This window comes from Pan paniscus, chromosome 13, assembly GCF_029289425.2.
Source record: "Pan paniscus chromosome 13, NHGRI_mPanPan1-v2.0_pri, whole genome shotgun sequence".
NCBI classification, from domain to species: domain Eukaryota; kingdom Metazoa; phylum Chordata; class Mammalia; order Primates; family Hominidae; genus Pan; species Pan paniscus.
The window spans coordinates 127,129,582-127,143,082 of NC_073262.2; the positions used below are offsets into that span (position 1 = coordinate 127,129,582).

Sequence of the window (13,501 nt, forward strand, 5' to 3'; positions counted from 1 at the left end):
TTTGGACAATGCTGATCAAGCACCAAAGACGAAATAAAAAGAACTTTACACGTTTTCATCCAACAGCTGTTCTGAAAACAGATAAGGAGAGAAAAAAAATCTTGCATTTCAAGCCACTTTAGCTGCAGCATCACCAAAATGACACTGCAATCATTGTTATGAAGGGGGATGAAATCTGACTTAAAAGGGGCACAGGAGTTCTTAGTCGTTTTAGACTATGTTCAATAGTTTTCTTCAAAAATGTTAGGAATGAAGGACAGACAAAAGCCCTTAAAGAAAAAAAAATACAAATGTTATTACACAGAAAAAAAGAAAAAAAATGCTGGCATGAAAAATAAATGAAAAGCCAAAAGTGACGGCTAGCTGGAAAGCATATTAAATAAAAGCTTAGGATAGTCTCTCCTAAAAATATAAAAGATGTGTGCTTTCAAATTAAATTCTGGGTAACTGTTAACTCTGATACTACGTTTCTGAGGATTTTCCCAATGTGCTGAACATTCAAACTTTTATTTATTTTAATAAAACTAAGACAGTGAATCGTTCTCAAGATATAATCACTAAAACCAAAACCACAAGAGTAAAGAGAGAAATTTTACCTGTCTACGACTTCTCCTTTCCGCTCTCTTGCAATCATATCCAATAGAGTTTGCCGCAGATGATCCCTAATACACCCATAACGTACAACTTGATCTCGAAAAATAATTAATCCCAAATTGTAGACATTCTCCACATTATTTTGTTGTACATACACACGGTCCTACAGTTAAAGTCATATAAATATGAGTACAGTTCTTGTGAACACAATAATTATTGTGTGCTACAATAACAAATAAAGGAAATAAAATTCCAAAAGCAATTATTTTTCAGGTGAGAACAAACGATCTTAAGCAATGTGCAACTTTCAAGCACCTCTCAAGTTATATAAAGTTAAGTTTTTACAATTGACAATGGCTATAAATGGTGGCCCATTTACCTAAAGAAAAAGGGTAAAAAGTAAGCATCATAGCCAGGAAGAAAAAAACAGAGTAAAAAAAGGTAAATAGTAAGGTAGCACACTTTCTCCCCAAAGATACAGCATACTCAAACATGGTTCGTTCTTAAATACTGTACTTGAAGATCATATTCTTTGAAGTAAAACTGAGAGTTGAATAAAGTACGGATTTATACAACTTAGATTGATTGTTACTGATAAATATTTAAAAGGCTTTAATGCATAAAATAGAGCAGCATTAAGTATTACATAATTAAAACACCTCTACTTACTGTCACTTCAAACAGATTATTACTTTCAAGTTCTTACCAACATGATTACAGATATCTCAGTTTATAGAGCACAGATAATCCAGAAGTGCTGTGCATTCCTTGAAAATCCATATTGATAGCAAAATACACTGAAATAAAACTACTGTTTTTTGTAATGCACAGAAGGATTAGTAATGTAATTCCTTTCTCGTCTCAGCAAGAATCTCTCTGGGCTTTGGTGGGTCTGTGAGCCTTCTAAAATTATTAAGTTATATGTTTGTTCACGCTTAAGTACTTTGGAAAGAAAGCCCATATCTTTCACCAGATTCTTGAACATGAATCTACAGGTTATAGCTAACGATAAGGTGAACATGAACAGAGCTCTACCATATTAACAATGTAACCAGAATAATACTAATCAACTTTCCAAACTTTTTTTTTTTTTTGAGATGGAGTCTCATTCACTCTGTTGTCTGGGCTGGAGTACAGTGGTGCCATCTCGGCTCACTGCAACCTCTTCCTCCTGGGTTCCAGCAATTCTCCTGCCTCAGCCTTCTGAGTAGTTGACATTACAGGCATACACCATCATGCCTGGCTAATCTTTTTATTTTTTTGTGGAGACGGGGTTTCATCAGTTGGCCTGGTCTCGAAAGTCCTGACCTCAAGTGATCTGCCCACCTTGGCCTCCCAAAGTGCTGGGATTACAGGCGTGAGCCACCATGCCCGGCCCCAAACAATTTTAATTAAATTCTCCACGTGCAGTTCTTGCTTCATATGACATCATTCCTCCAACCTTCTCCTTTCATTCATCTTGTATGATGGTTTAACACCTAATAACAAGGAAAGCTATTTTTTATATTATCTTCTTCAGTGCTCACATTTCTACATTCTATATAATCTCAGCACAAGCTCACATCACATTTTTGAAATCTTAACATCAATTTTGATGAGTTCAAAATGCTTATTGATGACTTTGAACTTCTTGGACTTCACACTTCCATCCTCAAGATCTTAAATTCCAAGTTTCCCTCTGACCACGTCCCTCCTTTTTTGTTTGCTTTTTTTTTTTTTTGATATGGGGTGTCGCTCTGTCACCAGGCTGGAGTGCAGTGGCGTGACCTTGGCTCACTGGGAACTCTGCCTCCCGGGTTTAAGCGATTCTCCTGCCTCAGCCTCCTGAGTACCTGGGACTACAGGCGCCTGCCACCACACCCAGCTAATTTTTGTATGTTTAGTAGAGACAGGGTTTCACCATGTTGGCCAGGATGGTCTCGATCTCTTGACCTTGTGATCTGCCCGCCTTGGCCTCCCAAAATGCTGGGATTACAGGCGCGAGCCTCCGAGCCCAGCCTCCCTCCTTTCTTTTGATGGCTAACACTGTTTTTTGTTTTTTGTTTTTTTTGAGAGGAAGTCTCGCTCTATCACCAGGCTGGAGTGCAGTGGTGCGATCTCGGCTCACTGCAATCTCTACCTCCCAGGTTCAAGTGATTCTCCTGCCTCAGCCGCCCAAGTAGCTGGGATTACAGGCACCCGCCACCATGCCTGGCTAATTTTTGTATTTTTAGTAGAGACGGGGTTTCACCATGTGGGCCAGGATGGTCTCCATCTCCTAACCTCGTGATCCACCCACCTCGGCCTCCCAAAGTGCTGGGATTACAGGTGTGAGCCACCGCCTGTAAACCTCCTCTTTCATCTCACATGACCTCCAGGCCCAACCTTTTCCTACTGTCATAACTAATCGTGTTTTACTTCTCAGCACAGAAAAATATGTACATAATAAAAACTAGCATAAATTTAGTAATTCAAAAACCAACAAGAATCCCTTTTATTATAAAAATAATCACTATTATTGCTTAAACTATTTTACAAATTTGATTTTTCTAAGTTCTACATATAAGTATATATTGTACAGAAAAGCACCAGAGACAGGAGAATACCTTTTAACCAATGTGATCAAAAACACTATCTGAATGGCTAAAGACAGGTAGTAAAACAGGGAAACTATTAAACATATACACACATTTGCATCCTAAACATTTTAATTTAAAAATATAAACGTTCATTCAGACATCAGGACTTTCTTTGAAAATGAGTCCTGTGACTGAAGCTCAAGATTGTATACATATAGGCCAGGTGCGGTGGCTCACGCCTGTAATCCCAGCACTTTGGGAGGCCGAAGCAGTCGGATCACTTGAGGTCAGGAGTTTGAGACCAGCCTGGCCAATATGGTGAAATCCTGTCTCTACTAAAAATACAAAAATTGGCCGGGCATGTTGGTGCGCGCCTGTAGTCCCAGCTACTCGGGAGGCTGAGGCAGGACAATCAGTTCAACCCAGTAGACAGAGGCTGCAATGAGCCAGCCCCTGTACTCCAGCCTGGATGACACAGCAAGACCCCATTTCAAAAAGAAAACAAATAGTGTACTTATAAACACTCATACATAATAAATTGTCTAGCATTCCTAGCTCAGTTTCATTAAGGTGAAGCATGAACTAGAGGCATTTGTGAAGTAATCTGAATGTAAAATCCTTCTAGATTTTTTTTACTATTTTCACTCCAATGTCTTAAATTACCTACACTTAATTCAAACCAGTATGTAGCCATTTGCTTTTATGAAGTCTTTCCAAAGCATCCAATCTAGCTTGCCAAATAAAAAATTTTATTTTTTTCACAAGATTTTATCAATTTACACAATATTAATTATATATTAATAATAAGTACAATTTGAATACACAGGTTTGAAAAATACAACAGAACTTCAATAAGCACAAAGTTCAACTGGTAAGTGAAGAATATGGAAGATTATACTGGAAAAGTAGCCTAACAGTAGTGAGAGAACCTTTTATCGGGATTTGCAGCTAGAATAGAAAGTACTGGCAATTCTGACAAGTCCTTTGTTCACTTCTGCTTTCAGTCTCTGTAAATTTCCTTTTGTGGTCATTTCATATAATTATCCTGTAATATGTAATCTTTGGTGTCTGATTTCCTTCATTAAGCATAAAGTTTGTAAGGTTTATTAATGTCGTAACATACAACAGTATTTCCTTCTGTTTAGGGCTAAACAGCACTCCATTGCATGGATACACCACATTCTGCTTATCTATAAGCTGATGGATACTTTGGGTTGTTTCCATTTTTTGTCTATTACGAATAAGGTGGCTAATAAACATTTGGGTACAATATTTTTGTGGACATATGCTTTCATTTTTCTTGGGTGGATTCTAAGAGAGGAATTACTGGGCTGTATGGAAATTATCAAACTTTTCTAAGGGGGATCTATCGCTTATGGTAAATTTTTTAATACAAAACCTCTTATAGTAAGAATAATATTTGATGTAAAGTTAGGAATTCTTTATATGATCCTGGCTCTACTGTTAACTGGCTATGTGACCTTAAGTCACTTATTCATTGTGGCCCTCAGTAAAACAAATGGCTGGTAAAGATAATCTCTAAAACATTAATATCATTTCCTATGAAACTTAATCCTCTCACCAAAAAATAATATACATGCAGGATCAAATAAATGTACACTTCACTACTTCTTCCCCTTCTATTTGTTATCGGTCTCCCATGGCTTGGATTTCCCCTGTCCCAACTTTAAGCACAGTGATGGTATCGCTACTAAAGGAGGTAAATCTATTACCTTATGGCCTACAATGTCTGCTATCTTAAGCCCTCTGGCAAAAAGGCAGAAAGACATCAGTCAGAACTGATGAATTCTTCAGGAATGCTGTGTATAGAGGAAAATGATGCTTCAGTAAAGGAAGCCAAGGCATGTGATCAGAATACATACAGTTTGGAGCACCCCAATCCAAAAATCTGACATCTAAAATTCTCCAAACTCTGAAACTCTGAGCATCAACATGATGCCACAAGTAAATTCCACAACTGACCTCATGCATCGGGTTGCAGCCAAAACTTTATTTCATGTACAAATTACTTAAAATATTGTACAAAATTACCTTTGGGCTATGTATATAAGGTGTATATAAAACATAAATGAATTTTATGTTTAGCACATGGGTTCCATCCCCACAATCTCTCATTATGTATATGCAAATATTCCAAAATCCCCCCAAAATGCAAAATCTGAAAACACTTATGGTCACAAGCATTTCGGATAAGAGACAAAATCAACCTGAAGCTGGAAGGTGTAGGCAGAACACAGAATGTTTAAAGCCATGGGTTACTGTGGTATAAGAGCTAAGCCTTTGTCTTTCAACTTGAGACTGTCAAGATGTGTGATTATAATTAAATGACATATAATATTAAGAAAAACTTGATAACACTAAAATTTCATTATAGATAAAAAAGAGCTAACAAATGGAGAAGAAACACAGAAACTTAAGTGTGGCTCTATAAAACTATTAATAGTAATACTAAATAATCATTTATATTAAATGTCTGACATGTATGATTAATTACCATCAAGTACAATTAAGGGTACAGATGCGTAACCCTTGAGTATTTGTGTGCATATGTTAAACAGAAATGCATACATATATTCACAGTAAACTTGTGATATGCACATGATATGATTCTAATATCATTTAAATTCTTGTGAGGTTTTAATTTTTATGTGTCTATTTTTTAAGATTTTTTAAAAGTCCCAGCTCCGGTTACCTCTAACTAGCAAACTCAAAGTATGAACAAGATTTTAAAAATCATTCCAAAAGAGAAAAAAAAAAAATTAAAGACTGATTTTAAAATGTCTTAATCCCAGGCTTTGACCAAAATGTAGTGACCAAAATGTAGTATGAGTTTGACATTAGTCACTTATCTACTAAAGAGAGCTTAGCAGAGATAGAAAGTTGGTGGCTTTTTCTACTTGCCTTTTTAAAGCCAAAAACAGGCATTTTAAATATAAAATGTTCTGAAAAACATGTTCGAAAGCCTAATGTGAGTCAAGCATTATATTTACATAAAGGGATGTGAGTTTCATCACCACAGAGATAAACCACATTTTAAATCTCTATTTACAGTTCTCTCTCAAGGGTTGCTATTCCTTGGCCAAGCAGGCCTGCAATGAGCAAAAACTTTCACAAGCTAGGTGGACCTGTGGTGAGAGACAGGAGCATCTCATGGCCCCCTTTTTACAGCTGGTTCTGCATCTGACTTCATCCATACAGTAAGCTTGATAAGCCAACTTCATTTGTAACATAAGCACTTCATTTGTAACATAACATCTATCTCACAATGCTATTCCACTCATTTCCACTTCTAGTCCTGAAAATAAATAGCTTTCAAGACCAACTTCCCTGCCAACAACTATAAAGGCTGGATAAAAAAATACAAAAGCACCACCAGTTTTAAAACATCAACTAGGACAGGCAGGTCTCCAGGAGTTGGACTGGAGAGAGATGGAGTCTTTCTAAGCCACAAGAAAAGGAAAGCTCAACCAGGTGACCTCCATGGAAAACTCCTGCAAATGCTTACTCAAGACCTAGGGCTCTTTGCATGCCCAGAAGACACGAGGACACCAACAAACAAAATGCTTGGCCCTACAAGACCACAGATATTACTACTTCCACCATCTTGGCAAAGATGTGCCTTTTCCTCTTCACCCTACCAACATATCTAAATAGTTAAATGATGTATAAGAAATCAAATTCAGCACATAAAAGTATGCTCAAAGGTGTCAAGACACACAATGCAAAAATACAGTTCCTATTGAAGCTAAACCTATGCAAAGTCAAGGGGTGTCTCTTAAAGTGCGCTAAATAGTTTCATTACTCAGGGAGTGGCATTACAAACAAATCAAATAAAAAGTTAAAATAGAAACAAATGTGAAAATTAAGTCCAAAAAACAACTTAACTCTTACTACTTAATTTACCTGCAAGAAAAAGTTTAGTAAATATTTTTAATAGTCATTATGTTACAGAAAAGCAAGCTAGGATAAATGGGTTCTAAGCAAAATCAATGGTGCACCCAAGGAAAGAAACAACTTAAAAATTGTTATTTTATCATTCCTATCTAATGTTTCATTTGTAACTATGAGTAAACAGGTGTTTGAGAACAAATTCTAAAACTAACCTTTGGGTCACATTCAACTCTGAAAGCTTAGTATAAATATAAATACAAAAGTCCTCTGGTTCTATTACAAAGTTTAAGGGAGCTTTTAATAACATGTTTGCTTTAAAGTCCAGTAGCTTCATACTTCTTTTTTTTTTTTTTTGAGACAGAGTCTCGCTCTGTTGCCCAGGCTGGAGTGCAGTGGCACGATCTCGGTTCACTGCAACTTCCGCCTCCCAGGTTCAAGTGATCTTCCTGCCTCAGCCCCGCTAGTAGCTGGGATTACAGGTATGTGCCACCATGCCCGGCTAATTTTTGTATTTTCAGTAGAGTTGGGGTTTCACCATGTTGGGCCAGGCTGGTCTCTAACTCCTGACCCGCCTCGGCCTCTCAAAGTAGTTCAGTACTTTTACTACTACTCCTAATAGACCAAGGATAGTTATTTATTAGTACTTATTCATCTATCCTCTGCCTGGTCCCACATATGGCCAGCAGTAGCTATTTATTTAGGGGAAAAAAAAGGTTTAACAACGTGTGAATTGCTGTGAAAGTTGGTCTTTTAAGCTAACTGTCAAGCTGGTTAATCAAACTCTTAAATAGTTCTTCTTTCAGTTTCTTATCCTCATACTAAGAACATCTGTAACTGTTTTTGTCTACTACTGTAAAAGAGAATATGAAAAGACAAATGTAAACAGGGTTAAAAAAATCTTTATAAATATTAAATACTTATTCTGCTAGTAAGCTAGAGACAAACCCTGAAAAGTTAAAACTCACATTTAAAATTAAAAAAAAAAAAAAGAGGCAAATAACTCTATGGCAAGTCTGTCAGAACATGTTAGAACCTGCCTTACCAAATTTAATCACTAAGGTAATCCTCTATTAACAAGTAATAAAATATTTTCAGAGATCACTTTCAAATCATGAAATAAATACAGATTTAAAAAGGTTTAACACAATGAAGACAGAAATAGAAAAATTTTAAATGAGCAGAAAAGTAGTAAAAAGTTTCTACTGCAGAATCATAGTGGGGGAAAAAAAAGTCTAATTATAATTAGATCGAAGTTTAAAGAACTTTTTCAATACTTTCCATGATACCAGTAACTGACTACACTTCTAAAACAGCACCAGTAACATATGAATTAGTAAATTGTACAGATAAACATTTCTAGATATAAAAATATTACTGATAAATTTGGTAGAGAACCATATGATATGGTGTCAAAAAACCTGGTGGACTTAGCCACTACTAAAAAGCTCAGAGTTTCCACCACAGTAAAAATTTTCTTAAAATCTTTCTTGGGAGGCCGAGGCGGGCGGATCATGAGGTCAGGAGATCGAGACCATCCTGGCTAACACAGTGAAACCCCATCTCTACTAAAAAATACAAAAAAATTAGCCAGGCGTGGTGGCGGGAGCCTGTAGCCCAGCTACTTGGGAGGCTGAGGCAGGAGAATGGTATGAACCCGGGAGGCGGAGCTTGCAGTGAGTCAAGATCCTGCCACTGCACTCCAGCCTGGGTGACAGGGTGAGACACCGTCTCAAAAAAAAAAAAAAAAATCCTTCTCAGGGGTCTGAAAAATTTTAACAAGAAAAACACAGTTGTGAAAAATTTTTATTTAAAAATAATTTCCATTTAAGAATTGTCTACCAAGATATTGGACAAATCAAACCCATGTTTCTCTAAAGTTGTGTAAACTGCAATAAATCATAAAATAAAAACACTGTTCTCTACTTCAAATTTAATAATCTAGAAGTCAGAGGAAAAAAAAACAGTTAATCACACTTTGAGGTCTTAGAGCAATGAATTTATAAGACTATCTTTCAGGAAAGAAGACCTGTATTAGAGAAGCAATACAATTCAGTGGTTAAGAGCACTGATTCAAGAACCAAATAGCCTCTGTTTCAGTCTTGTCTGCCATTTACTAGGTGTGACCTTAGTATCTGTCTCAGTTGCCTCATCTGTAAAATAACATCTACCTCAAAATGTTATTCCACCTTTAGTACTGAAAGAAAAGCTTTTGAAAGACCAACTCCCCTGGAAGAACAACTAAAAAAGCTGGATGAAAATAAAAAACTACCACCTCATACCCATTAGAAGAGTTACTATAAAAAAAAACCACACACAAAACACAAAATAACAAGTTTTGACAAGAATGTGGAAAAATGAGAGCTCTCGTGCACTGTTGGTGGAAACCTAAGATGGTATAGCTGCTGTGGAAAGCAATATAGCAGTTCCTCAAAAATCACAAAAACAATTAACATAGGATCCACTAATTCCACTTCTGGGTATACACCCAAAAGAAATGAAAGCACATCTTGAAGAGGTATTTGTACATTCGTGTTCACAGCAACATTATTCACAGTAGCCAAAAGGTGAAAACAACTCAAGTGTCCATCAACAGATGAACAGATAAACAAAATGTGGTCTACACATACAATGCGGTATTATGCAGCCTTAGAAAGGAAGTAAACTCTCACATATGCCGTAATACGATGAACCTTAAGGACATGCTAAGTGAAATATGCCAGTGACAAAGGGACAAACACCTTATGATTCCACTTACATGAGGTAATGAGTGATCAAATCATAAACAGAGAAGGTAGAATGGTAGCTGGCAGAGGCTTGGTGGAGGGGAAAATGGAAAGTTACTGTTTAGTGGGTACAGAATTTCAGTTTTGCAAGATGAAAAGAATTCTGGAGAGGATGGTGGTGACAGCTCTGTACAACAATGTGAACGTACACTTAATAGCTCTGAACTGCACACTTAAGGGTAAGATGGTAAATTTTATATGTATTTGACCACAATTAAAAAAACAAACCAAAAACCCCCAGTGTTTAAAAGCATCAAGAGTAACAAAGGCAACCCAGACTTGTAGGGCCAAGATTCCGGAGAAAAGGCAAACATACTGAGAGGAGCCCCATACCAGCCTTCACTGGTTCCCTTCAGTCACTTGCTGTCTTTGGAGGACTGGAAATAAGAGCCCAACCAGAAAGACAAAAGTGGAGTTGGTTACCAAGCAGCTAGGACTTAAGACGTCAAGGCTCTGAAGAGGAGAGAAACACAAAGAGCCGCAATTTCTGCAAGAAATTTTTCACTGAGATGTTTACTGATACAGCACCCTAAGCAAGGGGTGATGACACCAAGAATCCAAACAGAAAGTATCAAAGGGAGGCTGAAGATCTGTGCTGAAGAGACAACTGTTAGAATTCTAGGAACATTAATTCAGAAGGCAACCTGGCAAACACCTCCGGCTTTCTTTCAGTTCAGACCCCAGAGGAACTATGCTCTGAGAATAGGTATGTCCTGGAAATAAAGGCAAACTGTTAACAGACCAACACTAACTAAAAGCTAGCCTCAACTAGATCACGGTGATCTGACTGTACTTTACCTGCCTGCCGGAACAAAATTAAATTTACTTTGGAGGAAGGTATCATGCAGGGCCTCCACAATTTTTCACAAACAATACTGGAATTCAAATTTTAAAACACCATGCTTGCCCGTTTCCCCCACAAAACAAAACAAAAACAACCCAGGATCAAAAGTATAAAAACCAAAGGGGAAAAACCCCAAGAAGTCAAAATGTTCTAAGACCTTTGCCCTACCCAGAAAGTGGTAAGAAACAAAACAAAAAACTAATCTAATGCATATAATCTCTAAGGTAACTACTAAAATAATAATAACATGTAAATAATAAGCTAATGGGGGGTGGGAGTGATAAAATACACTTATTAATCTAAAGAAAGCAAAAAAAAAAAAAGCTGAGGAAAGTAATAAAGAACAGATGAGACAGAAAAAAATAGGACAGTAAATTTAAACCCAAATGTATCAGTAATTATTTTAAATGTAAACAAACTAAATGCTTCAATATATGGAACAAGTGATACACCTTAAAATTCTGGGTTTATCATAAGCTCTATTAAACAGTCAATTAATGTAATTCTTTTGCACTGAGGTGATTGATAGAGCACAGTGGTGAAGACCATGAGCTTTAGAATCAACTTCTAAATTCAAATTTGAATCAAAAATCAAACACTGCAAATTCAAAGGCTTAAATCCAATGTTCTACTCCAGTTATTCAGTAAATGTATGATTTTGGCAGGTTAATCTCTCTAACCTCATTCTTAATCTTTCTAACCTCAGTTTTTCATTCACAAAAATGGAGATAACATTCAACTTTAAGGTCAAGTATTTAAAACATGTGGCACAGTGATACAGGTATGTAATAAATGATATCTGTTGTTATGTATTTGGAAAAACATTTACCTTCAAAGAAACACAATAAATTTTTTTGTTTTATTGATCTCCTAAAGTATTGCTTAAAAATAACAAAAATAATGATAAGATAATAATATTGTTAGGATTAAATAAACATACATAAAGTGCTTAAACAGTGCCTGGCACGCACCAAAGGTAAAAGTATTATTTGCTCTTTTGAGTAGCAGTGTTGGGGAGACTCAGCCAAGGAAGGCTTATATTAACCTACTTGAAGAGTTCCTAAAGAAACTGTGATCAACTTAATCTACTCTGTTTTCTTCCTTCATTATCATAATTCCTCAGACACTACATCTAGCTGTTCACTTTCAGTTTTAAGATGGTATAAAACTTAAGAGCTAAAAGGGCTCTAACATTTAAAATAATCTAATCAACATATCCTTACAGATTCCATAGATAGGTTTCAGGCACCCATAAACCCCTTGAAACTGCACAAAGTATGTGTTCTATGGTATGTGCATGCACACATGCCTGCCTCTTCCAGGAGAGAGTTCGTGAAATATGACCATTTCCCAAAGGATCTATGACTCCCAAAAGATAAGAATCAGATCTCTTGTCCAATAATTTTACAGATAAGAAAACAAGAGTCTTGAGAGGGTAAATAACTTGAGCAAATTAATGACAAAGCAGGAACTAGTTTCTTAATTCACATTAAACATTCTTCTCACTACTCCAAACTTCCCATATACATTGTCAGAGTCCACTTTATGTATACAAGTTCATTCCCTTTACTCTATCAAGATGTGATGTATTTCCGGGCTGGGCGCTGTGGCTCATGCCTGTAATTCCAGCACTTTGGAAGGCCAAGGCAGGTGGATCACCTGAGGTCGAAAGTTCAAGACCAGTCTGGCCAACGTGGTGAACCCCGTCTTTAAGAAAAATACAAAAAATTAGCTGGACGTGGTGGTGGGCGCCTGTAATCCCAGCTACTCGGGAGGCTGAGGCAGAAGAATCGCTTGAACCCGGGAGGCGAAGGCTGCAGTGAGCTGAGATTGCGCCACTGCACTCCAGCCTGGGCGACAGAGGGAGACTCCGTTTCAAAAAAAAAAAAAAAGAAAAGAAAAGAAAAGAAAAGAAAAACAAATAATGTGCTCTATTTCTGACCACAGGGTCTACTTCATGTTAGGCAGTGTAAACACTGAATACTTGCCTTCCTAAACTTAATGTCATAGACTACTAAAATCATCACTGCATATACCCAGAAAACAGTTCACAAGGCACAGCGATCAAGTTTATCATTCTCCAACCTGGGCGACAGAGCAAGACTAAGTCTCCAAAAAAAAAAAAAGTTTACTGTTCTATTAATCTGTTTCAGATAGGGGCTGAAAAATATTAAATAACATTTTTAAGTAGCAAGAAAAATAAAATTAAAAAGCAGCAGGAATTTAAGGAAGGAAGAAACCCTTATTATCAGGCACATTCTTAACCTTTACAGTATTTCATGATGCCCTGGTTTCCTTGACATAAGGCCTAGTATGTGACTTCTAACTATAAAAAGATGCCGGGGTACTGGATACTGGTCAGTCATAGCTATAAAAATTAGAGCACAAATGGGGAAAGCCTGTCTTAAAAAGACCTTTCTTACAAAAGCAAAGTCAGTCAAAATGTTGAAGAGGTATAGCCCAAAAGTCACTGCATCCTGTTTCTTCTAGTACATCATTCTGAAAGCAGAGAAGGTGCCAGGAAAATTCTTAATCTATCTGTGCTTTTCCAGAATATAGTTATTTTCAAAATTCTCTAAATGTGCAACCTAGAATATTGTGAACAAACTTTTTAGAGAGCTAAAATCATCAAAATGTACATGAGAAAACACAGACCCACAGACTCCATCATCTCTATGTTCTTATCCTATCTTCTGGCCTCCAAAAAGGCACACAAATTCTCCACGGTAGCTTTAGCAAATAGCGTATAGTATTCATCTAAACTCTGCTCCTTGCCACCTATTACCTTTGGTTGGCAACATGAGCAACAT

General features: G+C 36.8%; 1 protein-coding gene across 3 annotated transcripts in view; it reads right to left on the reverse strand.

The window, feature by feature from the left end:
- The window catches only part of CUL3 (cullin 3), a 111,528-nt gene that overhangs the window by 40,145 nt on the left and 57,882 nt on the right, over positions 1 to 13,501 (reverse strand). For all 3 annotated transcript variants that reach the window (XM_034955274.3, XM_034955275.3, XM_055109144.2), the window contains one exon: positions 597 to 757. In XM_034955274.3, the coding sequence (XP_034811165.1) occupies positions 597 to 757 (161 nt within the window). The remainder of the gene's footprint in view (positions 1 to 596; positions 758 to 13,501) is intronic.